Source organism: Glycine soja, chromosome 13, assembly GCF_004193775.1.
Source record: "Glycine soja cultivar W05 chromosome 13, ASM419377v2, whole genome shotgun sequence".
NCBI classification, from domain to species: domain Eukaryota; kingdom Viridiplantae; phylum Streptophyta; class Magnoliopsida; order Fabales; family Fabaceae; genus Glycine; species Glycine soja.
In genome coordinates this window covers 28,628,299-28,650,804 of record NC_041014.1, presented here as the reverse complement: position 1 = coordinate 28,650,804, position 22,506 = coordinate 28,628,299, and the positions used below count along the sequence as shown (strand labels likewise).

The 22,506-nt window shown below is 30.3% G+C and overlaps 2 protein-coding genes across 4 annotated transcripts; both read right to left on the bottom strand.

Moving 5' to 3' along the window:
- Positions 1–1,529: 1,529 nt before the first annotated feature.
- Positions 1,530–6,721, bottom strand: LOC114381359 (protein DA1-related 2-like). Its single transcript, XM_028340597.1, has 12 exons — positions 6,351–6,721; positions 5,641–5,798; positions 4,643–4,730; positions 4,446–4,560; positions 3,981–4,119; positions 3,683–3,766; positions 3,146–3,265; positions 2,821–3,033; positions 2,676–2,738; positions 2,456–2,571; positions 2,163–2,221; positions 1,530–2,063 (listed from the first exon to the last, which is right to left on the bottom strand). The coding sequence occupies exons 1-12, from the start codon at positions 6,397–6,399 to the stop codon at positions 1,738–1,740; spliced, it is 1,530 nt and encodes a 509-aa protein (XP_028196398.1). The 5' UTR covers positions 6,400–6,721; the 3' UTR covers positions 1,530–1,737.
- Positions 6,722–15,085: 8,364 nt separating this feature from the next.
- Positions 15,086–18,923, bottom strand: LOC114382432 (mannose-1-phosphate guanylyltransferase 1-like). 3 transcript variants are annotated; one of them, XM_028341837.1, is made up of 6 exons: positions 18,774–18,923; positions 17,204–17,277; positions 16,900–17,035; positions 16,551–16,613; positions 16,202–16,441; positions 15,086–16,077 (listed from the first exon to the last, which is right to left on the bottom strand). In XM_028341837.1, the coding sequence occupies exons 3-6, from the start codon at positions 17,008–17,010 to the stop codon at positions 15,406–15,408; spliced, it is 1,086 nt and encodes a 361-aa protein (XP_028197638.1). In that variant the 5' UTR covers positions 17,011–17,035; positions 17,204–17,277; positions 18,774–18,923; the 3' UTR covers positions 15,086–15,405. The 3 variants fall into 3 exon arrangements, with proteins under 3 accessions (XP_028197638.1, XP_028197637.1, XP_028197639.1); XM_028341836.1 differs by having other exon boundaries at positions 17,204–17,257; XM_028341838.1 differs by lacking the exon at positions 17,204–17,277.
- Between the last annotated feature and the right edge of the window lie 3,583 nt (positions 18,924–22,506).

The following is a 22,506-nucleotide window of genomic DNA, read 5'->3' as shown; positions in this document are numbered from 1 at the left end:
CTGCACAATTGAATACTGCACCTCCCTAAATGTATCCTGCACCTCCCATTTTTTTAGAAACCCTAACATACCCCTTTTATCTTCTTCCTCGATTTCCTTTCTTCCTCTTCTTTCTCCGCAGTCCCAGCTTCTTCCAGTTCTCCTCTTCTTCCCACAATGCAAGTCTAGACCCTTTTTTTTGTTTTTCTCTTCTTCTCCAACTCTTCTTCCCACAGCCATCGGAGGTACAAAGCAAGTCCAACTTGACGTCGTAGAAGTCCTTCTCATTCTCCAACTCTCCACTTTGCATGTACCTTTTAATGTATTTACATTCTCATTGTGGACCTGTTTCCAGAATAGGCTTTCTATAAGGGAATAAATTTTCTTTCGAAATGGTTATTCCAGAAGGAAAATCTTATGAAAACCTTTTTCGTAAACAAAAATAGTGTTATCTGGAACAATCATTCCAAAAGGTACAAAATGTACTTCCAAAAAGGCTATTCTGGATTGCAATTTTTTCTTCTGGAATGGTCCTTCCATAAACCAAAATCGTACTTTCCAAAATGACCTTTCCAAAAGATGCAAAATACACTTTTGGAAATGCTACTTCAGATTGTAGTTGTAGCTTTCAAAATGGGCTTTTCGTAAGCCCGATACTGATTTCTGGAACCCGTTTTCCAGAATATATAAAATACACTTCTAGAAAGGATGTTTTGGATTTACAAATTTGCTTCCGGAATAGTCTTAAGCTAAAGTACTTCTAGAACAACCATTTTGGAAGTTTTTTTAGCTTTCAGAAAGGTCATTCCATAAGATTTTTTTGCTTATGGAAAACTCATTTTAGTAGGGTTTTTTGCTTATGGAAAGGTCATTATGGAATGTGACCTCATCCACCCCGAAACCCACCCTCACCGAAACTCACCTTCACCAGAACCCAACCCCAACCCCACCAGAAACCAACCTCAACCACACTAGAAAGGAAGAAGCTAACCTTCAATGACAAAGGAGCACAAGAACGAGGATGCACGGTTTCGAGACGAAGGAGGAAGGGAGAAGCCTTCACGAGTGGGTTGGGGAAGGTGATGCTAATTCATTAAGGGTAATAAAATAATTTCAAACATAATAGGAGGATACAGGATGCCTAACTCCATGCAAAAAGTGCCCTAACTAACAAGAAGAAAAAAGGAACCTATGGGCAATTGTTTTATACACCCCATTTTTATTTGGTGCACTACCAAAATGGCAAATATCCCCCATTTTATCCTTCATCTTCCAAGCAAAAGCCTTAATTGTCTCTCCCCAAAACCTCCGCCCAACACCATCGCCGCACCCAAATGCCACCACCCAACGCCACCTTCACACGGCACCAAATTGTGAATAAGTATGTTGGAAACTAAAGTATGCATCAGAAAATATATATTGGAATTTTTTATTTTCTTATCTAAAATGCATATAAAAATGAAATAAAAAAATGATGTTAAAATTTAACATGTTGAGTTTCCATTCCTACTAATGTAATTATTGGCTTATTGCTGCTTGCAAGGGGCATCATAAATAATTCCATCTCATAAATTAAAACAAGGCATGCATAATATTATTCAACTATTGGACATGGACATCCATACATATATAGGAACACCACATTCCCCCTGGGGAATGAAATAACAGGAGGAAATAGCAGTCCAACCTTGTCTCTCATATTTGTACCAATCCAACATCAAACACTAGACTCCAAACTCCTATGACAACTTGTCCTTATTACAGTGGGAAATTACCAGTCAAACGAATATGCTCCAAAGTGCAACGTAAACCATATTTATTCACAGCTTGATTGGCTGCTCTGAATCCACCACCATAAGCTGGGGAAGAATCATTGGCAATCTGGTTCATGAAAAACTCACCCAATTTATTTTCAACAAGAGATTTCACACCTTTCTTTGATGAGTTAGAGTAAGAGGAGGAAGAAGCTGATGATGATGTTGAGGGCGTGGTTCTAGCACATGACATGACTTCTGCATCAAGCCACATGTAAGAAAGAACTTGACAAATACCTTCCTCTACTTCAAGACTAAGGTTTTGGTAACCTGCTTAATTGGTTCAAGGCAAAGTGAGATTAAAAAATAAAAAAATCATGTGATACTCAGAAGTTGAATACCAAGATAAGATCAACATTATTATATAACCTTTGAGGCGTAACCAAGCATGCATCAACTCATGTGCAAGTATAGCACCTGTGAGTAACCTGCATCCAGTAAAAAAATAACAAAAAATTTATTATAAAGTTTGGATCAACATTATCACAAGCATAAAGTAGCATTGTCTATCATTGGGTTTGGCCATTGATAGACAATGTTACTTTATGTGAATTCAATTGTATTTAAATGTTACTTAAATGTAGCATAAAGTTTGGATCAACATTATCACAAGCCTACTTGTTATATTTATATGAATTCAATTGTATTTAAATGTTACTTACCTTGGAAGACCATAGAGAACAAGAATAGCTGTAACTTCACATTTTCTAGGCAGCCTTTGAGCTTGAGATCTCATGCTTATTAATCGATGGCCTCCAATTCTTGGCCATCTATATACCTGAAACAACAGAAGATCATAAATTAGTGGAAATACCTGACAGATAATTTATAACTTGGTTCATGAAGGCTTCATAAAACAAGAAAAAAAATTAAATAACTTACACTTGTGACAGTTTGCTCTTCTGAAAGGCATAAGCCCCTTGTTTCTGGTAAGTGATGGAAGCCCTGGCAAAAGCCAATGAAGAGTAAGAGGAATTGAATTAATTCTATGACTGAAGGAAAATGAAAGAGTGGTTGGTTTCATTACATTCTTCTCCCCAACAATGGCTTCATTAAGTGCTTCTCTCCCAACGAGAAGCATTGGTACTTGTTGATCAATTTTCATGTTCATTCCTTCATAATAGTCTCTGATGGAATGATAAAGGGGTTGACATTCACCAGTGTCTGTTATAGCAGATTCCATGCACTCAAAACACAAAATCCTTCCATCTTCCAATCTATAGTATCTTTCACCCCGCGACTTCAAGGAGAAGATAATTTAAAAAGAAAATAAAAGATCAGAAAATGGAGGAACATATAGCAAAATATTATTTCCCTGGTGTGAAAAATTAATAATTATATCATGTTAATACCTCTAATCTTTCACAACTACAGCACCGAGCTGTATTATCATATTCATGAGATGGGCAATACTTTTGGTTCCAATAGGGGTGGCATCTATATTCAATCAAACCAGCAGCATTTATTGGTATCTGAAAGTGAAAGACAATCACAAGTGTTAATCTTGATTTTCATCTACTGTAAAAAGATTACAAACCAATAGTAGTAGACACATAGGAGAAGTCTTCTGATAAATAAACAAAATTATCAATGGAAATCACTTATATCATGTCATCTGATTAATTAATGTAAAAAAATAGATATAAAACAGAATTTCCACAATCTTTTATTTATTCATAAATGAATAGGGTATAGTGATATTAATGATGACTGTAATTTATAATTATTTGAAATGTCATACCGTCATTATAAACTAACTAGTGTAACTGTCACTTATAACTATAAGGTATATGAAATTCACTGAAATTTAATGACCTTATTGAAGAAAACTAAAAGTAACAAAAGCAGAACAATGTGAATAAGCAAAGACAGTGGCAGACTAATCTTACATATTGATGGCAAACTTCACATTTAGGGTGTGTCAATTCCTTAAAACAGGACTTGTGATATGGATGCTTCCCTGACAAAGAAAACTTGGATCAACAGGAAAAAAGGAAGTAAGAGGCAGATAAAAGGAAAGTGTTAAAAGTTAAGATCAATACTTTGCAAGCTTGGATTTGAAAGAGTTAATAACATGAATTTGTTGTGGGAAAAGGAAAATATTGGAGAGAAGTATAATATATGTATGAGTGCATATGTAAAATAGATGATATCAGATTCCTCTTAATCTCAAGAGAATCAAACTACCTCACGCTCAGTAATGGGGTAACGACAAGAGTGACACCGAAAGCAGTCTGGATGAAAATAACTATGGCCAACTCCTAAACAATTGCCATAGAGTATCTCTTGGTTGCACCCTCCACATGTTCTGTTATGCGATGGCACACTGCACATTACCAGTTTTCAATAAGAAATGATTGAGCAGGACCATCACAAATAATGTATTAGCATCATCACAACAATGAAATCAAAACTAATTACACATGTATGCTGAAGTCAACATAGAAATCAAACGTATTTTATAATTTTGTTCTAATTTATGTAACAACACAATGACATACATATATACACAATGCTAGAAAATCTTTATGTGATTTTGAGTAACAGAAGCCAATTAAAAATTTCAACTATAATGCTATTCATCAAATTGGAAATACTTGATGTATGACCTACATTTATGACTTATAATGTTCAGGAGAGAAAAAAATTTACCCATATCCCCGGGGATAAAAAGGTACAGGGGCATATGGAGGATGTGCAGATGAGAACCTGCGATCCTGAAGAGCCTTTGCATAATCTTCATCAGTTCCTGTTCGCCATCTATATCCTTGACGATCAAAAAACACCAAAAGTTTAATTAAATCACAATAGCTAGAGAGAAGTTACATTTTTGAAAATTTAGCACTTACCAGTTGGTCTCTTAAAATTTTCGCCTAAAGAAAGTGCAATTGCGTGATCTAGATCCTCTTCCTCCTTCCGAGATCTAGCACGGTCATCCTAATGACATCAGGAATGTCATTCAATACTTCTTCCACAGTAACAGTTACGAACATATGTTGATTAAAAGAACCAAAAAGATCATTGCATATCCAGTTATGAACATATGCTGCATTACTCATCACTACATGATGCAGAACAGCTCATGTTGTAGTGCACAATTAAGATACAAGTCAACATTGCTTAACCAAATCTTTGGAAGGAAAAAGTGTGGGAAAAATTCACTATTTGCTTTAAGCTGTAACCCCTAGTAATGAGAGGATGTCAAATCAACCAAACAAGACAAAAGAAGTCAACTTTCTAGCACTTATAATTGAGTTAGAGTAAACCCCCATTTTGGTCCTTAAAATTGTAAAGGTAGAACATCGTAGGTCCTGACTTTACAAAATTCTCACTTTGATTCCTGACTTTGCAAAAAGTCAAACGTTTAATTCCTTTCCACTTCATTTTCCACATTATTGTTTTACACCAAAAAGGAAAGAATGTGGTTTTACAAGTCAGGAGTAAATTGAGAATTTTTTAAATTTGACGAACGCATACAATTTCAAGGACTAAAATGAGATTTTACTCAATTGTGTTTTTAATTTTTTGGGTGAAAAGTCCCTTAACTAGAAGCCGAGGACTAATCTCTTGATATACTAAGATCAATTTAAGAAGCTGACCTATCAGATACTCAATTGAGTTATGAATGATGACAATTAAATCATCTTGATTTAGCCTAGAAGTAGCGTATTCCGGTGAACTAACTATTCTCCTTTTTTTTAGCAAAACAATAACCATACTTATGAGTGACAGGAAAAACAAGTAACAATAATTATATATATATATATATATATATATATATATATATATCCTTGAATAGCAGAGTGTTATGAATGGAACAGAACAGAACGTGAATGCTTCTGTTTACCAAGGATCTAGCAGGAGCAGGCCAAACCATGTTTTCCTCAACAGGCTGCTGCAGATGACGACCACCACCCCTTCCTCTACTGGATCCAATGTTGAAAATCTTACCAAACCATTTCATAAAACCAGACTTTCTCTCTGTGTATGAAGAAACAAAGTCCCCTGCTTCCCACCAAAATCGCAAAAAAAAAACGTTCAATTAGAATTTAGAACCGCAACTGCGAACTCATTGTATAAATCAAATTTGGCTTACCAACTTGGTTGTGACTTTATTTGGATAAATTTCTCCATAGGAGAAGAATATAAGAAAGTGAAATGAATCGAGCTAGCTTATACATAAACTGATTTATAGAAGCTCTTTGATTTAACTTCTCCATGAGCTAATTAATAAGAATTCTATCTAAACTGAATTTTAGCTATATCCAAACATTGCCTACGTCTTATTGCATACTTTACATAATCTAGGATCGTATGCAAAGTAAAATGAGAAATTTTGAGAACAACCATCCATACCCATTTAGTGAAATTAGCAACAACCAAAGAAAAAAGGACTAAGAAGTTCAAAAAAGTTTCACGCGGTTAATCTGAACTTTGCAAAATCTATTTTGTCTTCCACGTGATGATGGCAAGTGTTAGGCACATGATGCTCTAGCTTTTGTGTGTGTGTGTGTGTTTTTAACAGAAGGAAGAAGGAGAAGAAGAAAGAGAAAATACCGTATATACAAGGATGAGAAAGATGATTGATATCTGAGGTAGGAGCCATAGGTTATGTATAGATTTTCTGGTTACGTTAGAGGTGGAAGAGGCAAAAGGAAGCACGAAAAATGAAAATGATAGAGACAGAGAGAGAGAAGCAGATGAAAAACAAGTTTCATTAGAGATCGTTAATAGTGGTTGAAAAGGAGGGATAAGAATCTATGAGGAAGTGGCAGAGAGAGATTCTTGGCTTCGAAAGCAATGAAGAGAAAGTAGACAATTGCAGAAAGATATGTTCTTGAAGAATGGGAGAATATTAAGTAACGGTGGATTGTTGAGAATCAAACTGGAATATATCTATAGAGAGAGAGAATAACACAAAAGAAAAAAGGGGGTTGTGTTTGCACGCATGGAGTTGAAGACATAGTGCATGAAAGTTTTCTCTTTATGGCTTTCTTGTTGGAACCAATTTGGCGGGTAAGATGACAGAGACAGAGTGAGTTCAAACAGTTTCATTCTTCTCCCCAAATGGTCAACTATTTGTAGGGTCATTTTATGAGCTAGCTCCTAGCTATGTAGATTGGAGAATAATTCCATCATATTCGACTAATCGCCCATCACCAATCAACTTTCACATACTAACATACTTTGAGGAAGTGTATGTAATTTTAGTCAAATTAGAGTTGATGGGATTTTAATATACTTAGAAGTAATACTAATTACTTATAATTAAAGACAAAATAAGTTATGCAAATAATTTACATAGTAATCAACACTTATTATTTATGATAAATTTATTATTTTTTATAATAATTACTTTAAAATCATATTAATGGAGATTTGTGATTGGATAACAAGGTAAAATTATTTTACACCCATAACCATTAATCTCATAATTAAATTTTATCACATGAATTTTTGTATCAGTTTAACTAGATAATAATTTTATGTTTAAGATGGATGAAATTTTAAGTTCATATCACCCGCAAGTTGGAACATCCCTCTAGAAAGTCAACACAAGGTACAAGTCTTGTGTTTGCAAGGCATAATTGTATAAAATGATCTTACAAGGTCAACATGATACAAATGTGCTTGCCCGTAAGGTTTAACACTTGAAGGGTTGTAGCCATCCCACAAGGTTGACCTTTGGAACGTTACCCAACAATACAAATGCTTGCATCCATAAGTCTTAGAACTTGAGAGATTGTGAATCGTCTCTGGAAGGTCAACACATGATACAAGTGTTTGCACTATGAGGCTTAATTGTTAACACTTGAGAAGTTGTGGACCATCCCAAGAGGCCAACCATGGAAAGCTACCTCCAAGGCAAACATGTTTGTCGAACAAAATACGAATCTTAAAATGACATATACCAATCTTGATGATCAATCCCCTCTTACTAACTAACAAATCCCCATAAATTAGTTAAGACTAATGAAAAGACAAAATCTCTAAGGAGGGCTCTTGGTTTGAACAGTTTCCATCACTCATGGTTTGTAGAGGAATCTTCAAAAGCAATTTATAACATTTTAAAAATGTCATAAAATATTTTTTTACTTATAAAAAATATTATGTATGAAACATTTTTTAGTGGTTTGAACCACCAAAAAATTAACCACCAACAAACATAATACATAATAATAAAAATAAAGTCACATCATCATTTAACGATGATATTTTTAGTGGTACCGAAATCTCTTTAGGAGATTGACTTCTCCCAACATATTTTTTCAATAAGCACGAATCAAAAATTAAACTCATAATCATATGTTTAAAAAAATAAGTTATCTATCAATTATATCATATACTATCTTAATTAAAAATTTTACGGATCAAATATTAGTTAAAGAATCTAAAAAGATTCAAAGAATAAATACAAATTTAATCCTAAAAATTAAAGTTGTAATTTGATATCCGTATAACATAGTCAACAACACTCAACACTATTAATATATAAATAAGTCAATATGGATTGAGAATTACTAATTTGGGGGAAAGAAAGTACTCATATGAAGTATTCACCATAAAGCAATAGTTTTGTAAATTAATAGTAGTTGCTTAAAGAACAAATTTGGAATATTGGGCATTAATATCTATATACAGTAAATAGCAATAGCGTTTTGACAACTTCCCTCTCTTTATCTTTTTCAAAATTCCATTCCTAAGCTACGAATACAAATCGTTATCCTATTATTCCTTATATATCAAAACAAACCCTTCTGTATATCTTCTATTTGACATGGCAAGCAACAAGCAAAAAGTTTCTTCATCGTGCTCATGAGTCCACATACAAAGGGAATCTACGTGCACTTAATTAGGTATATATCATTTATTGGAAGGAAAGACAATCCTGCGTTCGTTAACAAATTATAAAAATAAAAAATAAATTAAATAAATAACGGGGATCGTAGATTCGTAGTCGTAGATAATAAAATGACAAATGGAAGGTGTAGATTTGGTTGTTATTGTAATGCTGTTTTGTAAATGAGCTCATGATAGGGTAGCTTTTTCTTTTAGTTTTTGGGACCAACCATAACATATGAAATAGAAAGCGGTAGTGGTTATCACTTATAATATCATTAACTAAAGTTAATTACTCAAAACAGAGAAAGATATTGAACTAACGAGTGAAAGTTACCCAAGGGAAACATTGCACATACTGATTTTGTAAATAATAAGAAGCTAATGGTGAACGTCAAAAACCGGAATTTTCATACTCTTGCACAAGAGGAATAATAACAACGGCGTGGAAATAGCAAATACAACTCATTTTCTCGTAGGAATAAAAATGGAACTTACCTTAGAATAATTAATTCATAGAACGAATAATCTTTTAAAACTTAAACCAAATATCAGAATCATTTTTTGCAAGATTCTCAATAATAAATTAATAAAAGCTTGAAACAAACGCTCGAAAACGTTCGAATGGAAATGTCTTTGTAGGGGGTGACCGAAAATCATATTTATTTTTTTAAAGGAAAATTTATATTTATTTTTCTTTTAAAATAAATAAAATTATATTTATCATTTTATTAGAAAAATGATGAGTTGAATCTAAGGATTTATTAGGGTAGGACAAGTCTCAATCAAGACTCATACAATGTTTACAAATTAAATACTTACCAATAAAATTCTCACATAAATAACCATGTTAGACTCATGCTTTTAATGAGATGTATGATTTTTACCAACTGTAGTAACTTTTTGTTGGCCGATTGAAAATTATTCTTAAATTTGGACGGCTAAAAAATATGTGTGATGGTATTGTCCAAGTTGTTGTAGTCGCATACTTGTAACGTTTCGACTTCCGAATATATTGCTTCCAAGGAAATGATGGAAACAAAACAGAGAAATAACGATTCTCAATGCTCAGATGTAGCTTTATTAATATTTTTCAGTTTTTGGAAAAGAATCTTTGAATTTTACTAGCTTCATGTTATAGTATTTGTATGAGATAATTAAAAAGAAAAAGTAAGATAGAAACAATTAAAGAAAAATGAAAAAGCCTTCTTATTACCCATTAGAAAGATCATCATCATTGTAAATATATAGAAGGGACGCTGAAAACTAGGAATTTCAAAAGAAAACAGTAAAGAAAACCATCTTACAACGAAATTGGCTTTGCAGCTATATCAGATACATATCTCGATCCGTTTACCAAACAATTGGGTAGCTAGTGGTAACTGGAAAGTCGTAACCTTTAATCTTGGTAACATTTCTAATAGCCATAAAGTTGAGACTAATTAAATTGTGCCCAATACAAATCAAGAAATTAAATACTTTGCTGCAAAATGATTAATTAATTGAAGTTTCTTGGCAATAGTTAACTTAGTCCCACTAATTAACTTTAACACGAGCGATTAAGAATTTGTTAGGAACTCCTACCTTCTTTAGAGTGAGTATGAATCGCTTAACGTTAATTTTTCTCTTGGTGGGAAATCAATCTCTTCTCAGGAGAGATTCCTTTACACTTAGAGATTAATTGCGTAGATAGTTACAATTGGAGCATATACAATAATTTTTTAAGTGAATCTCTACTGATAACTCTAACATGTCATTCTCGCTCTATCCAAATAGTTCGGGGATGTTTCTCCATTCTACACCTTTTTGTTATAAAAACAAAGAAAAAAGTTAACCTAATTCTTTTTCTTAATTTCACATGATTCTTGGAAAAGCACTTTTCCAAAGTGACTGATGCTTTGCTATTTCAGCCTGCAGCATGCACATAATAGCCAATCACATAAGAGAAAACTCGTGATCTGCTCTTAGAATTAAGCTGAAGCACATGTTTCATCTGGATAAAGTGGATGTCTGTCTTCAATCTCTAAAGTGGATATATATGTAGGTCGTCTTTAACCATGTGTTTAGGCTTATTAAATTAGATTGATGATGTACATTTTTTAAGCATAACAGCAGAGACATCTGCTTAGGCAGCTTTGAGCTTTATCCAGTAGCTATCTTTATATAGAAGTTAAGATACATATTATAATGAAAATATATAGAGAAGTTAAGATACATATTATAATCAAAACAAGGGAAGAAGGAAAGTCATCATCCTCAAATCTCTAAATTTTCTTTACGAGAAAAGCCATTATTTCTGACTCAGACCACATGTTAGGGTAACCTTGTAGATACTATTTTTCCCTACATGTAAAACACTGGCGTAGAATCTTTCAATTTCTTCAAGTAATTGACAGTCATATGTTAGTCATGAAATCAGAAGAAATTGCGGTACAAATGCAAAGTTTGTATCTAAGCACCAATTACTAACTAATTGCAATTTAGCAGCTAGCAATAATATAAGTATAGTTCCTCTGATATTAGCTCCATAATTTTGTTTCCTCTTGTTTAAAATAAGACCATTTTAATATAAAATATAAACATTTTCCAAGGTTTAGCTTTTATATAATTTATATGATCTATAAAAATTAGCAAACAAGCTCATGCAAAACCTTGTGGCTTCCTCTGACAAATTGGAAGTTATTTTGCAATTTTGAATATATCAAAATCAATTTTTTAGTAATATTACATCGTCATGACTCACGCCAAAATTATTTACCAGCAGAAATAGAAGTAGCAAACATTAAGGCGAACAAATTTGCTTTTTTATTTTGACAAGGACGAACAAATTTGCTATTTACTAGTATAATGGGTCAATTTGTTTAAATTTGAAAAATTATTTTTATAAAAGTGTTTTTTAAAAATTGATTTTTTAAATCAAATAAGATTTGTTTCTTAAAAAACGGTTACTTTTTTAATTAAAAAAATAGTTTAAGTAAACACATTAAAAATATAAAAGAAAATACTTATTTTATTAATAAAAAAACTTTTTTACAAGATAAACTAATTAAACAAACAGCCCTATATATGCTTGCTGTGAGGTACAGAGTTCGGATGATGAAGGCAAGGGGAAACATATCACGTGCATGCAATCAAGTTAATATTGATAAAAATGAGAGTCTTTTTGGGTACGATCCGTTTGAAAAAAAAAATGTTGCTGATATTAGTATTGGGGACAAAACAATTATAGAAGTTAGATGAAAAGATGCATTTCAAAACTATTAAAGTTATGAAGTCGGTTAAGATAGTAAGTTAGTGGTCCAATTTGTAGGCTAATAATTAAGTCGGTTTGACTTGATATATATTAAAAAATTTAATAAGTTGATAATATAAGTTCATAAATAATAATTCAATAACACAAGTTTTGGGTATTTTTGGAGTGTCTTTTTAGTTTTTTTTTTACGTGAAACGGGTTTTAAAAATTGATTCGGATCACTGGGTTTACTCCAAATCGACCGAATTTGACCGAGTCATCCAAGATGCATGGTCTATCTAATAACCAAATTGACCTAATTATGCCACTGAATTTCGGTTAAACCAATCCAACCTGATTTTTAAACTATATTTAAAAGGATATTAGCTGGTAACAGTCTAAACTATTTTCTCAATAATATTTTTAGTTTTTATAACTTTTCCATTTTTATATATTTTTTTTCTATTCTTTACCTTTTCTATGAGATAACCTGTATAGAACAGTTTGTTATATTATAAGTGTGTGAAGGTAATAGAAAGCAAATTAGTTCTCAAGTGCACCAAACTGTTTTGGGTTCAATTTGAATAAATTTGTTAGACTCTAAATCAATCCAATTCAATTGGGTTCTAAATCAATTCAGTCCAAATTATTTTATTTTTTTGCTTAAATATATTTTTTGTTACTGTTTTTTTAGTATTTTTTATTTTATTTTTTATAACTCTTTTCATTTTAATTTTTGTAAAATGTGTTTATTTTGTTTTATGTCTTAAACCACTTTAGATAATATTTTTTTACTGTTCAAAACATTTTTTTTATTATTCAAATTGTCATCTAAAGCATCTTAAAAACAAAAAATAAAATAAATATATTTTACAAAGACTAAAAAAATTATAAAGACAAAAAAAACACTAAATTACATCAAAAAATATATATTTAATTTTTTTTTTCACAACCTTTAACCTCCAATTGTTCTTCCAACACTCCATTACATTCCCAAAAGCCCAATGGGAAAGAATATTAAATAATATTCTCCCCAACGTTATACAAGGGAATTGATTTTCTCCCCAACGTTAGAATTTTAATCATTTATAAATAAATAGTATTAATATTAAATTTTAAAACACAAAGGATTAATACAGTGGTGTAAAAAAATTTTGAGTTAATGACATTTCTCATGTATATTATAAAAAAAAAAGTTCACTTAAAGTTTTTCTAATTGTTATATTGATTATTTAATTTTATAATAGATGTTCAATTGAACTGAATTTAATGCTTCTAATTGTATTTAATGAAAAATTAAGTTGTTGACATTAATGTTACTTTTATATATATATATATATATATATATATAATTTTAATAATTAAATATTAATTTTGAAATTTGAATATTAAGTAATAATATTTTTTTTATGATACAATTTTCTTTCAAATTAATAACTAAGGATAAAATTAAATAATAAGTTATTATGTATATATATTAATATACTCAATTTTTTAATTTAATTTTATTCAAATTTTAAATATTGTTATATATGTTATAATAATAATAACTTTTCTGAAAAACAATATATTACTATATATTTAAAATTTGATAATTCTATTTATGTATATTTATTTAAAAAAATATACTAAATACAAATATCAAAATATATCATCTAAACAAATCGGTGCAACATACTAGTTTAGAATATAGTACAAATCCGTGCAACACACTAGTTTAGAATATAGTATGTATAAGTAAATTCACTTGAACTTTTGATAATTGTTGGATCAAAATTTTAACTTCATAGTTGTTAGTTGTTAAATTAATTCAATTATGTGACATTTACATCAATATTTTTGAGATGTTAAATCAAAACTTTAACTTCACGTATTATATTTTTCAATGTGATATAACATTAATGGAAGATTATTAATTTTTAAAATTTAATCTTTTACATATTTTTTTATGAATGATAACTATGATTCAATATCTTGATTTATTATTATTATTATTATTATTATTATTATTATTATTAAATGGATCGAAATAGAAAAAATTGTTAAAATAAGAGATAGTATAATTAGTTTAAAATAGTATTACTTAGTGCTCTCACTTCTTTTAACAACAATTATAACAATAATGTAATACAATTTAAATGGTACTAAATGAGAGTATTCAATTTATGATGCTATGTTAGTCCATTCAAATTTTCAATAATATCACATAATTCAAATTAATATATTTAAAATCATTAAAAATATTCTTTTAAAATAATTAATAACTATATCTATTCAATAAAAATTACATTATTTTAATAAATTCGAAACAAATTTTAATTTTAGATAATAAATGCATTTAAAAATTACTACATATTAATGTTATATCAAGAATAAATTAAATAAAGGGTCAAATTTAATAATTATATAATATTATAAATTTAGATAAGAAACAAATACCTATTGAATGTAGGCAAGTTAACAATATTATAAATTTAAATTTTATTTCAAAAAATTGATAGAAAATACTAATATTTAATGACAACACATAATTTATGATATTTTTCCATCAATGAATGTTCCAGAATGATTAACATGTCAATAAATACATCCACTTTCTTGAAGACTAAATGTGTATCTTTTACAATAAATTAAGAGTATAAAAAAACATTAACAAGTAATGCATTTTAAAAGTGTGTTCATGTTTCTTTTAATTAGAACGAAAACAATAAACTCATTTGTTTCTTATAAAAAGAACCGGTAGTATGTATTCATATTTATTATTTTTATATTCTTTTTGAATTTATATTTTTCACATAAAAAAATAAACTTAAAAAGAAAAAATAAATGTTTTATCATGTTTTTTTTTCTCCATTCACATCAATTATATATGTGAAAAGTTATATAAGTTTGAAATTACTTACATCATTATTATGATTATGTGCTATAAAATTAAGATCATATCTTTAATCATTTTAAAGTTAAATTTAATGTTTATGTATTAATAATATAAAATAATTTTATATCGTCATTTAATCAAAGTGGATCATTTTTAAAAAAAAAATAAAAATTAACACATTTATCATCATTGTAATTGTGAATGTAAGATTAGAATTTTGACAAGTTTGATTTATGTAGACTTTTGGATTGTAAATGTAAGATTAGAATTTTGACTCAAGAAAGGCTTGAAAATAAGATCCAAATTGGGTCTCCATGGTCCAGACACATAATACAAAGTACAGAACACATAAAATGCACACCCATTGGGGTCCGTAATATGGAAATATACCTAGGACTAGGAAAAAGTTTCCAAGTTTTTTCGTTTCATGACAGAGGTCCACCATTATCTGGTTCTTAGCGGAATTTATCTCAAATAATTACAGAGAAATCTTGGCTTAAAAAGATAGATAAATAACACTGAATATTACACAACTTGTAAAATATGTAACAAAGAAAAACGGATTGGGATGCGGGAAAAAAAAAAAAAAGAAACAAACAAACATTTCAGACACAAAAACTTACAACTTCCTAATCACATGCTATGAATTTAAGACAGTAGCCTCACATGACTATCTCTGGCTTCAGAATGTTTGACTTGATCTCCTTGTGAGGCAAAACTACGCCACCATTGCTGTAAACTTCATCACAAACATGAACATCTTCTCCAAGGATAGTCATATTCTCCACACGGGCCCATTGCCCAACAGTGGAATGCCACCCAATGATACTGTTGGATATGCAAGTATGCTTTTTAATCCGAACTCCTCGCATAACTGTGCAGCGTGAAAGCCTGACACCTGAGTCAACAACACAGCCAGGACCAATGGCAACATCAGGTCCAATGAGACATCCCTCACCAATAGTGGCAGTTTCATGCACAATGACATTCCCCACAAAGTGAGGACCACTGGCCAGTTTAGAAGGAGACTTTTTCCTCAGCGAGTCCAGGTAAAGTGTCAGGCCAGAAATATAGTCCTTTGGTTGTCCAATGTCCATCCAGAATCCTGGCAGGACCATTGCATATAGCTTTTTATCTGCTGCAATCTTTGGAAACACCTCTTTCTCGATAGAAGTGGGCCTCAGTTCAATTCGATCCAAAACTGAGGGGTTCAATAGGTAGATTCCAGCATTGATTTTGTTGCCAACAAACAACTTTGGTTTCTCTACAAATCTCTCAACCTGCCCGGTAGTCTCCTCCATCACAACCACACCATATTTTGATGGCTCATCGACCTATGTAAATAAATGGAAAAAAATTTATTGAAAGCTCTAATCTGTACCATTTATAATATATATAATATGAACTATATATATATATATATATATATATATATTTATATCGTTTCAATTTTGTTACCTTTGTCACCATTATGGTAGCCTCTCCTCCGTGTGTTTTGTGGAATTGAATCATTTCTTTAAGTGGATACTCACTGATAACATCACTGTTGAGAACAAAAAATGGCTCTCCAGAGTCACTTATTAGCTTATCCCTCGCAAGAGCCAAGGGGCCTGCAGTACCTAGCGGTTCAGTTTCTTGAGAACAAGTGATTTTGATACCAAGCTTTGTCTCAAACTCTTTCAAGAAATTCAACATGACCTGCAAGAGGAAATTTTGCATAAGTCAAATAAAGAAACTTTATTTACATTAATCTAGTGTAAATAAAAAAAAAACACCATAGCATGGTGAGGGGATATGAAATCCTTACCTCTGGTTGGTAATTGATAGCTAGCACCACTTCATTGACGCCAATGGCCTTGAGAGCCTCTATCTGTAAATCAAGTATAATTAAAAGATAAATCTGCAGGGTGGTATACTAAGAAATATTTAAGACAAATATATATATATATAAGGCACACACATATGTACCTGGGCTTACACAGACAGCAATAGGATGGCGAGGAGAACAAATACAAAAAAAGTAGAAAATTCTAGCAAAAAAAATTATGGCTGTGTAGCATTTCCCTAAAAACTTCCACCAATTCATCAAAAAACAAAGCTCATCTCTAATTTACACATGTAAGACTTCAAGAAAAGAGACATAAAAAATGCCTTACCTGATGAAGAATCATGGGCTTGTTAGCAAAATCAACAAGAGGCTTGGGAACACTGAGTGTCAATGGCCTCAACCTTGTTCCAAACCCTCCAACAAGAATTAGTGCCTTCATGGTGATATGATGCCCTTTGCTTTTCCTGTAAATTATGACTTTAGAACCAGATCAAGGAGTAACAGAACACAGACTCAAATATGAGAAATAAATTTCACTCTGCTCTATTATAAACATGCATGCCAGGAAAGAACTTGCACCGAACTCTTCACTGACATTTGTAAAAATTAAACAACTGGCAAAGAATTTGCACCTGAGGTGACGGGTGTTCAAAGGAGTGTGACACGAATGCAGCTAAAGATGGTAACTGAAATGAGAAAGAACGGTCTGTCAAAGAAGCTTAAGACGTAAGACCCTGATGATAACTTTACACTCGTCCAAATTCAAAAAGAAGCAACAACAAGATCAAATTATGTGTCATTACAAGAATCATAGATCTACAAAGGAAAGTAAAATGACGCGTACGATTTAGCCAGATATGAAAACAAAGACAAAATCCAGCTATACAATGTCGCTAGCTTTTAATGAGAACGACAAAAATGGTTCAATCCCAGCAAAAGGTTTATCCATAAGCGGTGCTATGTATAAACCAGAATCCCGGTACATTGTAAACATTTGCATTCTGCTGATAATTTCATAATGAGGCTGTTTCCTTCTTTCAAATAAATAAGATTTCCTGAATAACTTTTGGATAAAAAGATCTTCACTTAAGAAGCCTTCAGAATAAAGTGCATTGCATTGATTAAGCATTAGAGAAACAAATATTCTACACATACAGATATGCGAAACAGTGATATATTATTAATTACAAACAGTCATCTTTTGCCTGCTCTGTCAAAGAATTGAGCTTAAAGAAAATGCACGAAATGGTGTACAACATTGAGCGTACTCTCATAAAGTAGTTAATCCTCACCATATAACCATATATAGATGGTTGATATTGGATTTAAGGAAAATCAATGTTGACTATTCTTGTATACTTATATTGTCAAAATTAGTTCTTTTCAGCTTCCTCTTACACTTATTTGCCTCCTATGCATAATTATATATATACATCAAGCAAAAGATTGAGTACAGCATTAGAGCAAATAGAATTGAGTTTCATGACGTCAACATGGATAAAAAGCTCCTTCTTTGTATTATTTTCAGGAATAAATTTCTCAAAAAGAGCACATCTTGGAGAAAATACAGGAGGGAATTATTTATCTAGCAGAAGCTTTCTTGTTGGTCTCTCTATCTAGCTGAAGCAAACTTTCACAAGTAACTTGTACTGTATGGATCTCCTAGATCCATTGGACCCAAGTTCAATAAGGCCAGCCCAATTTTGCATTGCATATGAGAATCCTATACAATTTACTCTTTTCTCATCATGGCATCAGAAAGTTCAGTAGTATTTATATTTTTAATAATTTTCATACAATACATCACGAAAGCTTGAGTTGAAGCAAAGCGGGAAAAGGCACCAAATCCATGAAAATAGAAATCAAATTACATAGCATATAAAACCAAAATAAAACACAAAAATATAGAAGAAAAGTACATAAATGAAGCATTAATAACAGCACCAGATCTGATACATACACAATTGTTTTCATATAAATTCAACACAAAATGAGACTAAAGCACAATACAATCACACAGACACCTTGTGAAGAAACAACAAAACAAGACAGAGTAAACACGAATTCAAACAGAAACGATCAATTCAGAATCATAACATACGCAAATTACATTGTCTGATAACTCATTCACCTCAACTCAATTCCATGCAGAAAGCTCACATAAAAAAATAAAAATCCAAAGATGAAGAGAGCAGAATTCACCTGAGACAAAATTGAGATCCGTCCGCGGGCGAATCAGAAACCCCTAAACTCGAGCGAGTCAACCAGGCGAGTCAGAGAGGGTCTCGAAGAACAACCCAACGGTCTCCAGTCGTGAGGTGTTACGATGGCGTTGGTCACCGCTCGTCATCGTCCTTCTTTATATACGCGCCAACTATACATTCCAGAATAAATTATTTATTTTGTTATTTATCTTTTTTTTAATTTGATAATTTATCTTTTAAAAAGTTGAATTGATTATTTATTTTTTAATTTAATTTTTATCTTAATTTTTTTATTTAATTTGATGATTCAGTTTATTTAAAATTAACATCATTAATCATTTAAAAATAAAATTTTGATTCAATTAGTTTTCCTTTTCCTGTATTTTATTTTTAATTAAAAAATTTATTCTTAAATGATTAATCATATCAATTTTATTTGAATAATTAAAAAAAAAGATAAATATCTAAAATATTTTTTTAAAGATAAAAGAGAATACAAAAATAAGATAAAATATCATATTAAATTTTTTAAATGATAAATAACTAAACTGAACCAATAAATTATTTATCCAATAAATTATTTATCCTACATTCTATAGCTATGCACGCTTTTCTTTACCTTTTTTTTTTCTAATTATTATTATTATTATAATTAATTCGATTCCCTTTTCCGTCTGTCAAGGAACCTTAGGCCTTGTTTGGTGAAAGCGTCGGTGGGTACGGCTTTTGCGATTTCGCCCACTAATGGCAGTTTAGCTTTCCCTCGTCGGCTTAATTTGGTTTTTGTTTTACGGGTTGATATTTCATTTTCTTCCTTAACTCTTTCTTCTTTCTATGGTATTGTGATTGTTAAAGGAAATTAAATTAGGGAAAGATACTAGGAAATAAGTCATAGTGTATTATCGTTATTTTATTTTATTTTTTTTAAACCACAATGGTTAGTTTCTGGCCAAGCCAGAATATTCCTAAACTAGATAAGTTTTTCTTTATAGTGTCAAATAACGATTTCTGAAAAACAACCTGTTTATGCTGTCGGTAGCGTTGAGAAAAATACTAAAAGATGAAACTTGTAACCAATAATTCAAAACGACTACTTTACTTTACGTGTTTTTATTGTGATGCTAAATTTTAATATATAATACTGTACGTAATATTTTTTTTCTTTATGAAATTCACAGAATTTCAATTTTCAACAGAGTTAATAATTTTATATTTGAATGCTTTTCGTGAATTTCATGACAAAATATTGTAAAATGTACTGTTGCTAAGATTATGTAACATGAGTTTAATAATTATACATTATTAATATAAAAAAATTACTGTCAATGAATTGTAAATTATCTTTTTATATAATTTTTAAAATATTTATAATAAATGTCAATATACTTTTTTTATTAAAAAAATATCATGATCACTTCATTTTATTGATAATAATATCCTGAATACAAGTAGAAATGTAATAAAAAAATTAAGAGCTAACAAGAACTCACTCGTTTCTAAGTGAGTTACTGAATTAGTTTGCTTCCTAACACAACTTAACTCAAATTATTGACAAACAAACTAAGTTTGTACCTTTTTAACTGAGACTACACTAAAAAAAATTGAGTAAATACTTATTATACACATATACTATAGTTTATGATTAAATAATTGAGTAAAACTGTTTTAGATTTTCATGTAAATTTTCTATAATTAACTTTTCATTAAAAAAAATTGACAAAAATGAGCAAAAGACTTCAATTTTGCTTCAACTGAAAGATCCCTAAAAGGTAGGAAGTATTCATGGTATCAAGTCCGTTTAGATTCCATTTATTGTTCATATTCATCCCTTACATAAGTGGATATCCCTATAAGCTGAAGCTATAACTTTTACAAATAAACATGCACCGAACCAGTAAAGTTTGACTTCATATCCGGGGTATAATGAACTTGATTCAGAAATTCACATAATAACGGGATTATTTCATTTATTATTCCTGCATATACTGCAACAAAAGTTTGTGGGTTTAGATTTAGACATAAAATACTGCTTTGTGAAAATAAGAAATGGTGGTCATATAGAAAATTTTCTTTTCTGTTTTCTTTAGATTGCAGTCAAAGCCATCAGGAGGTTCATGTAATTAACCAAACTACACGTTGACTTTTGGTTTTTATCTTTGGCAGAATAGCAAGCAAGTCATTATAAATCTGGCCATTGGGCAGCTTAGGTTTTACTCCGCCGCAAAATTGTTAAAATGTTAATATAATATCACATAAATAATACAGTACTCTCTCTTTCTCATTGTAAATTTTGTGTAAGAAAAAAAAAATTCTACGATTTGTCATTTTATCTTTTTGAATGTAATATTAATTTTGTTCACTTATATATTATATTCCTTATAATATTAATCATCAATAACAAAATTTATAAATGAATTAAGGTTTAACTGTGTAATTGAATTCTTAATTATAATTAAATTTAAAATTTTAATTTATCTATAAATTATTAAAACTTTAATCAAATCCTTTAATTATTAAAAATACTAAATTGTATCTTTTTATCGGTTTCATTAGTCTAATTAACGAAATAAATATTTTTATATCTATTATCAATACAACTGATTTATAACAATAAATTTTTCATCAATTTCCAAAGTAATTGATGAAAAAATAAGAACATTTTATATTGGTTGCAATGTAACACATGTAAAAAGACAATTTTATATCATGTAAAAATATTTAATTATTTATAAAATTTCTATCAATAAAACTAACAAAATTGACTTAAAGAGCACAATTGTAGTGTCTTAAATCATTAAAGGATTTAGTTGAGTTTTTTAATAATTGATGAATCTAATTGAATTTTTTAATAATTAAAGGATATAATTAAATTATTAATTATAATTAAAAATCAGTTATATAATTAAGTGATGAATTAATAATTATATAAGGTTAATTTATAAAATTATCATTCTTTTTTTATGTTGAATTTACATTTCGTAGTGTTATTTCATCACTTTCAAATTTAATTCATTAATAATTTAAAATTAGACATATATAAATTTTAAACACGTTTAAAGTACCTATAAATTTAACATTCTTTTACTGTTTTAAAATACTATTTGAATGAATTGATATATTTGTCGATGAGTTAACAATAATTATATATAAGATTAATTTATAAAATTATCATTTTTTTATCTATTTATTAATTTTCTTGATATGCATAAAATAGATGATAATTATTTTTGAAACGTAATTAAGAAAAGAGAGACAGAAGCAATACAAAATTGTTCTCAAGACAAAATGTGAAATGAGCACCAACCAGCTAGAACATATAAGGTCTCTACAATTAAGATTGGTCAAATTAATTACGAGAATCATATAAACATGAATGTGAAGTGGTACTTCACCAACGCATGCATTTTTCACCCACTCTCTGCATGCATGGTACTCCGTAGCCCGAAGCACCTCTTCAACCCGCTGTTAGAATCGATATCATGCATGCATGCTAGAATGATAGTGATTAGTGAATGTAAACATAAATGAGGTTTGCAAAAGAAGACACGAAAAGAAATACCTTTGGGAAAATTGGAAGGATAAGAAAAGCTTCAACCGTATAAACACAAGGCACTCACATGGACTCTCACACAGAACCATGATTGCACACGCCACAACCACAACCACAACAACAACACTCACTTTTTACCCAACAATAATCATCGATCAGAACATTTTTGTTGTGTTGAGCG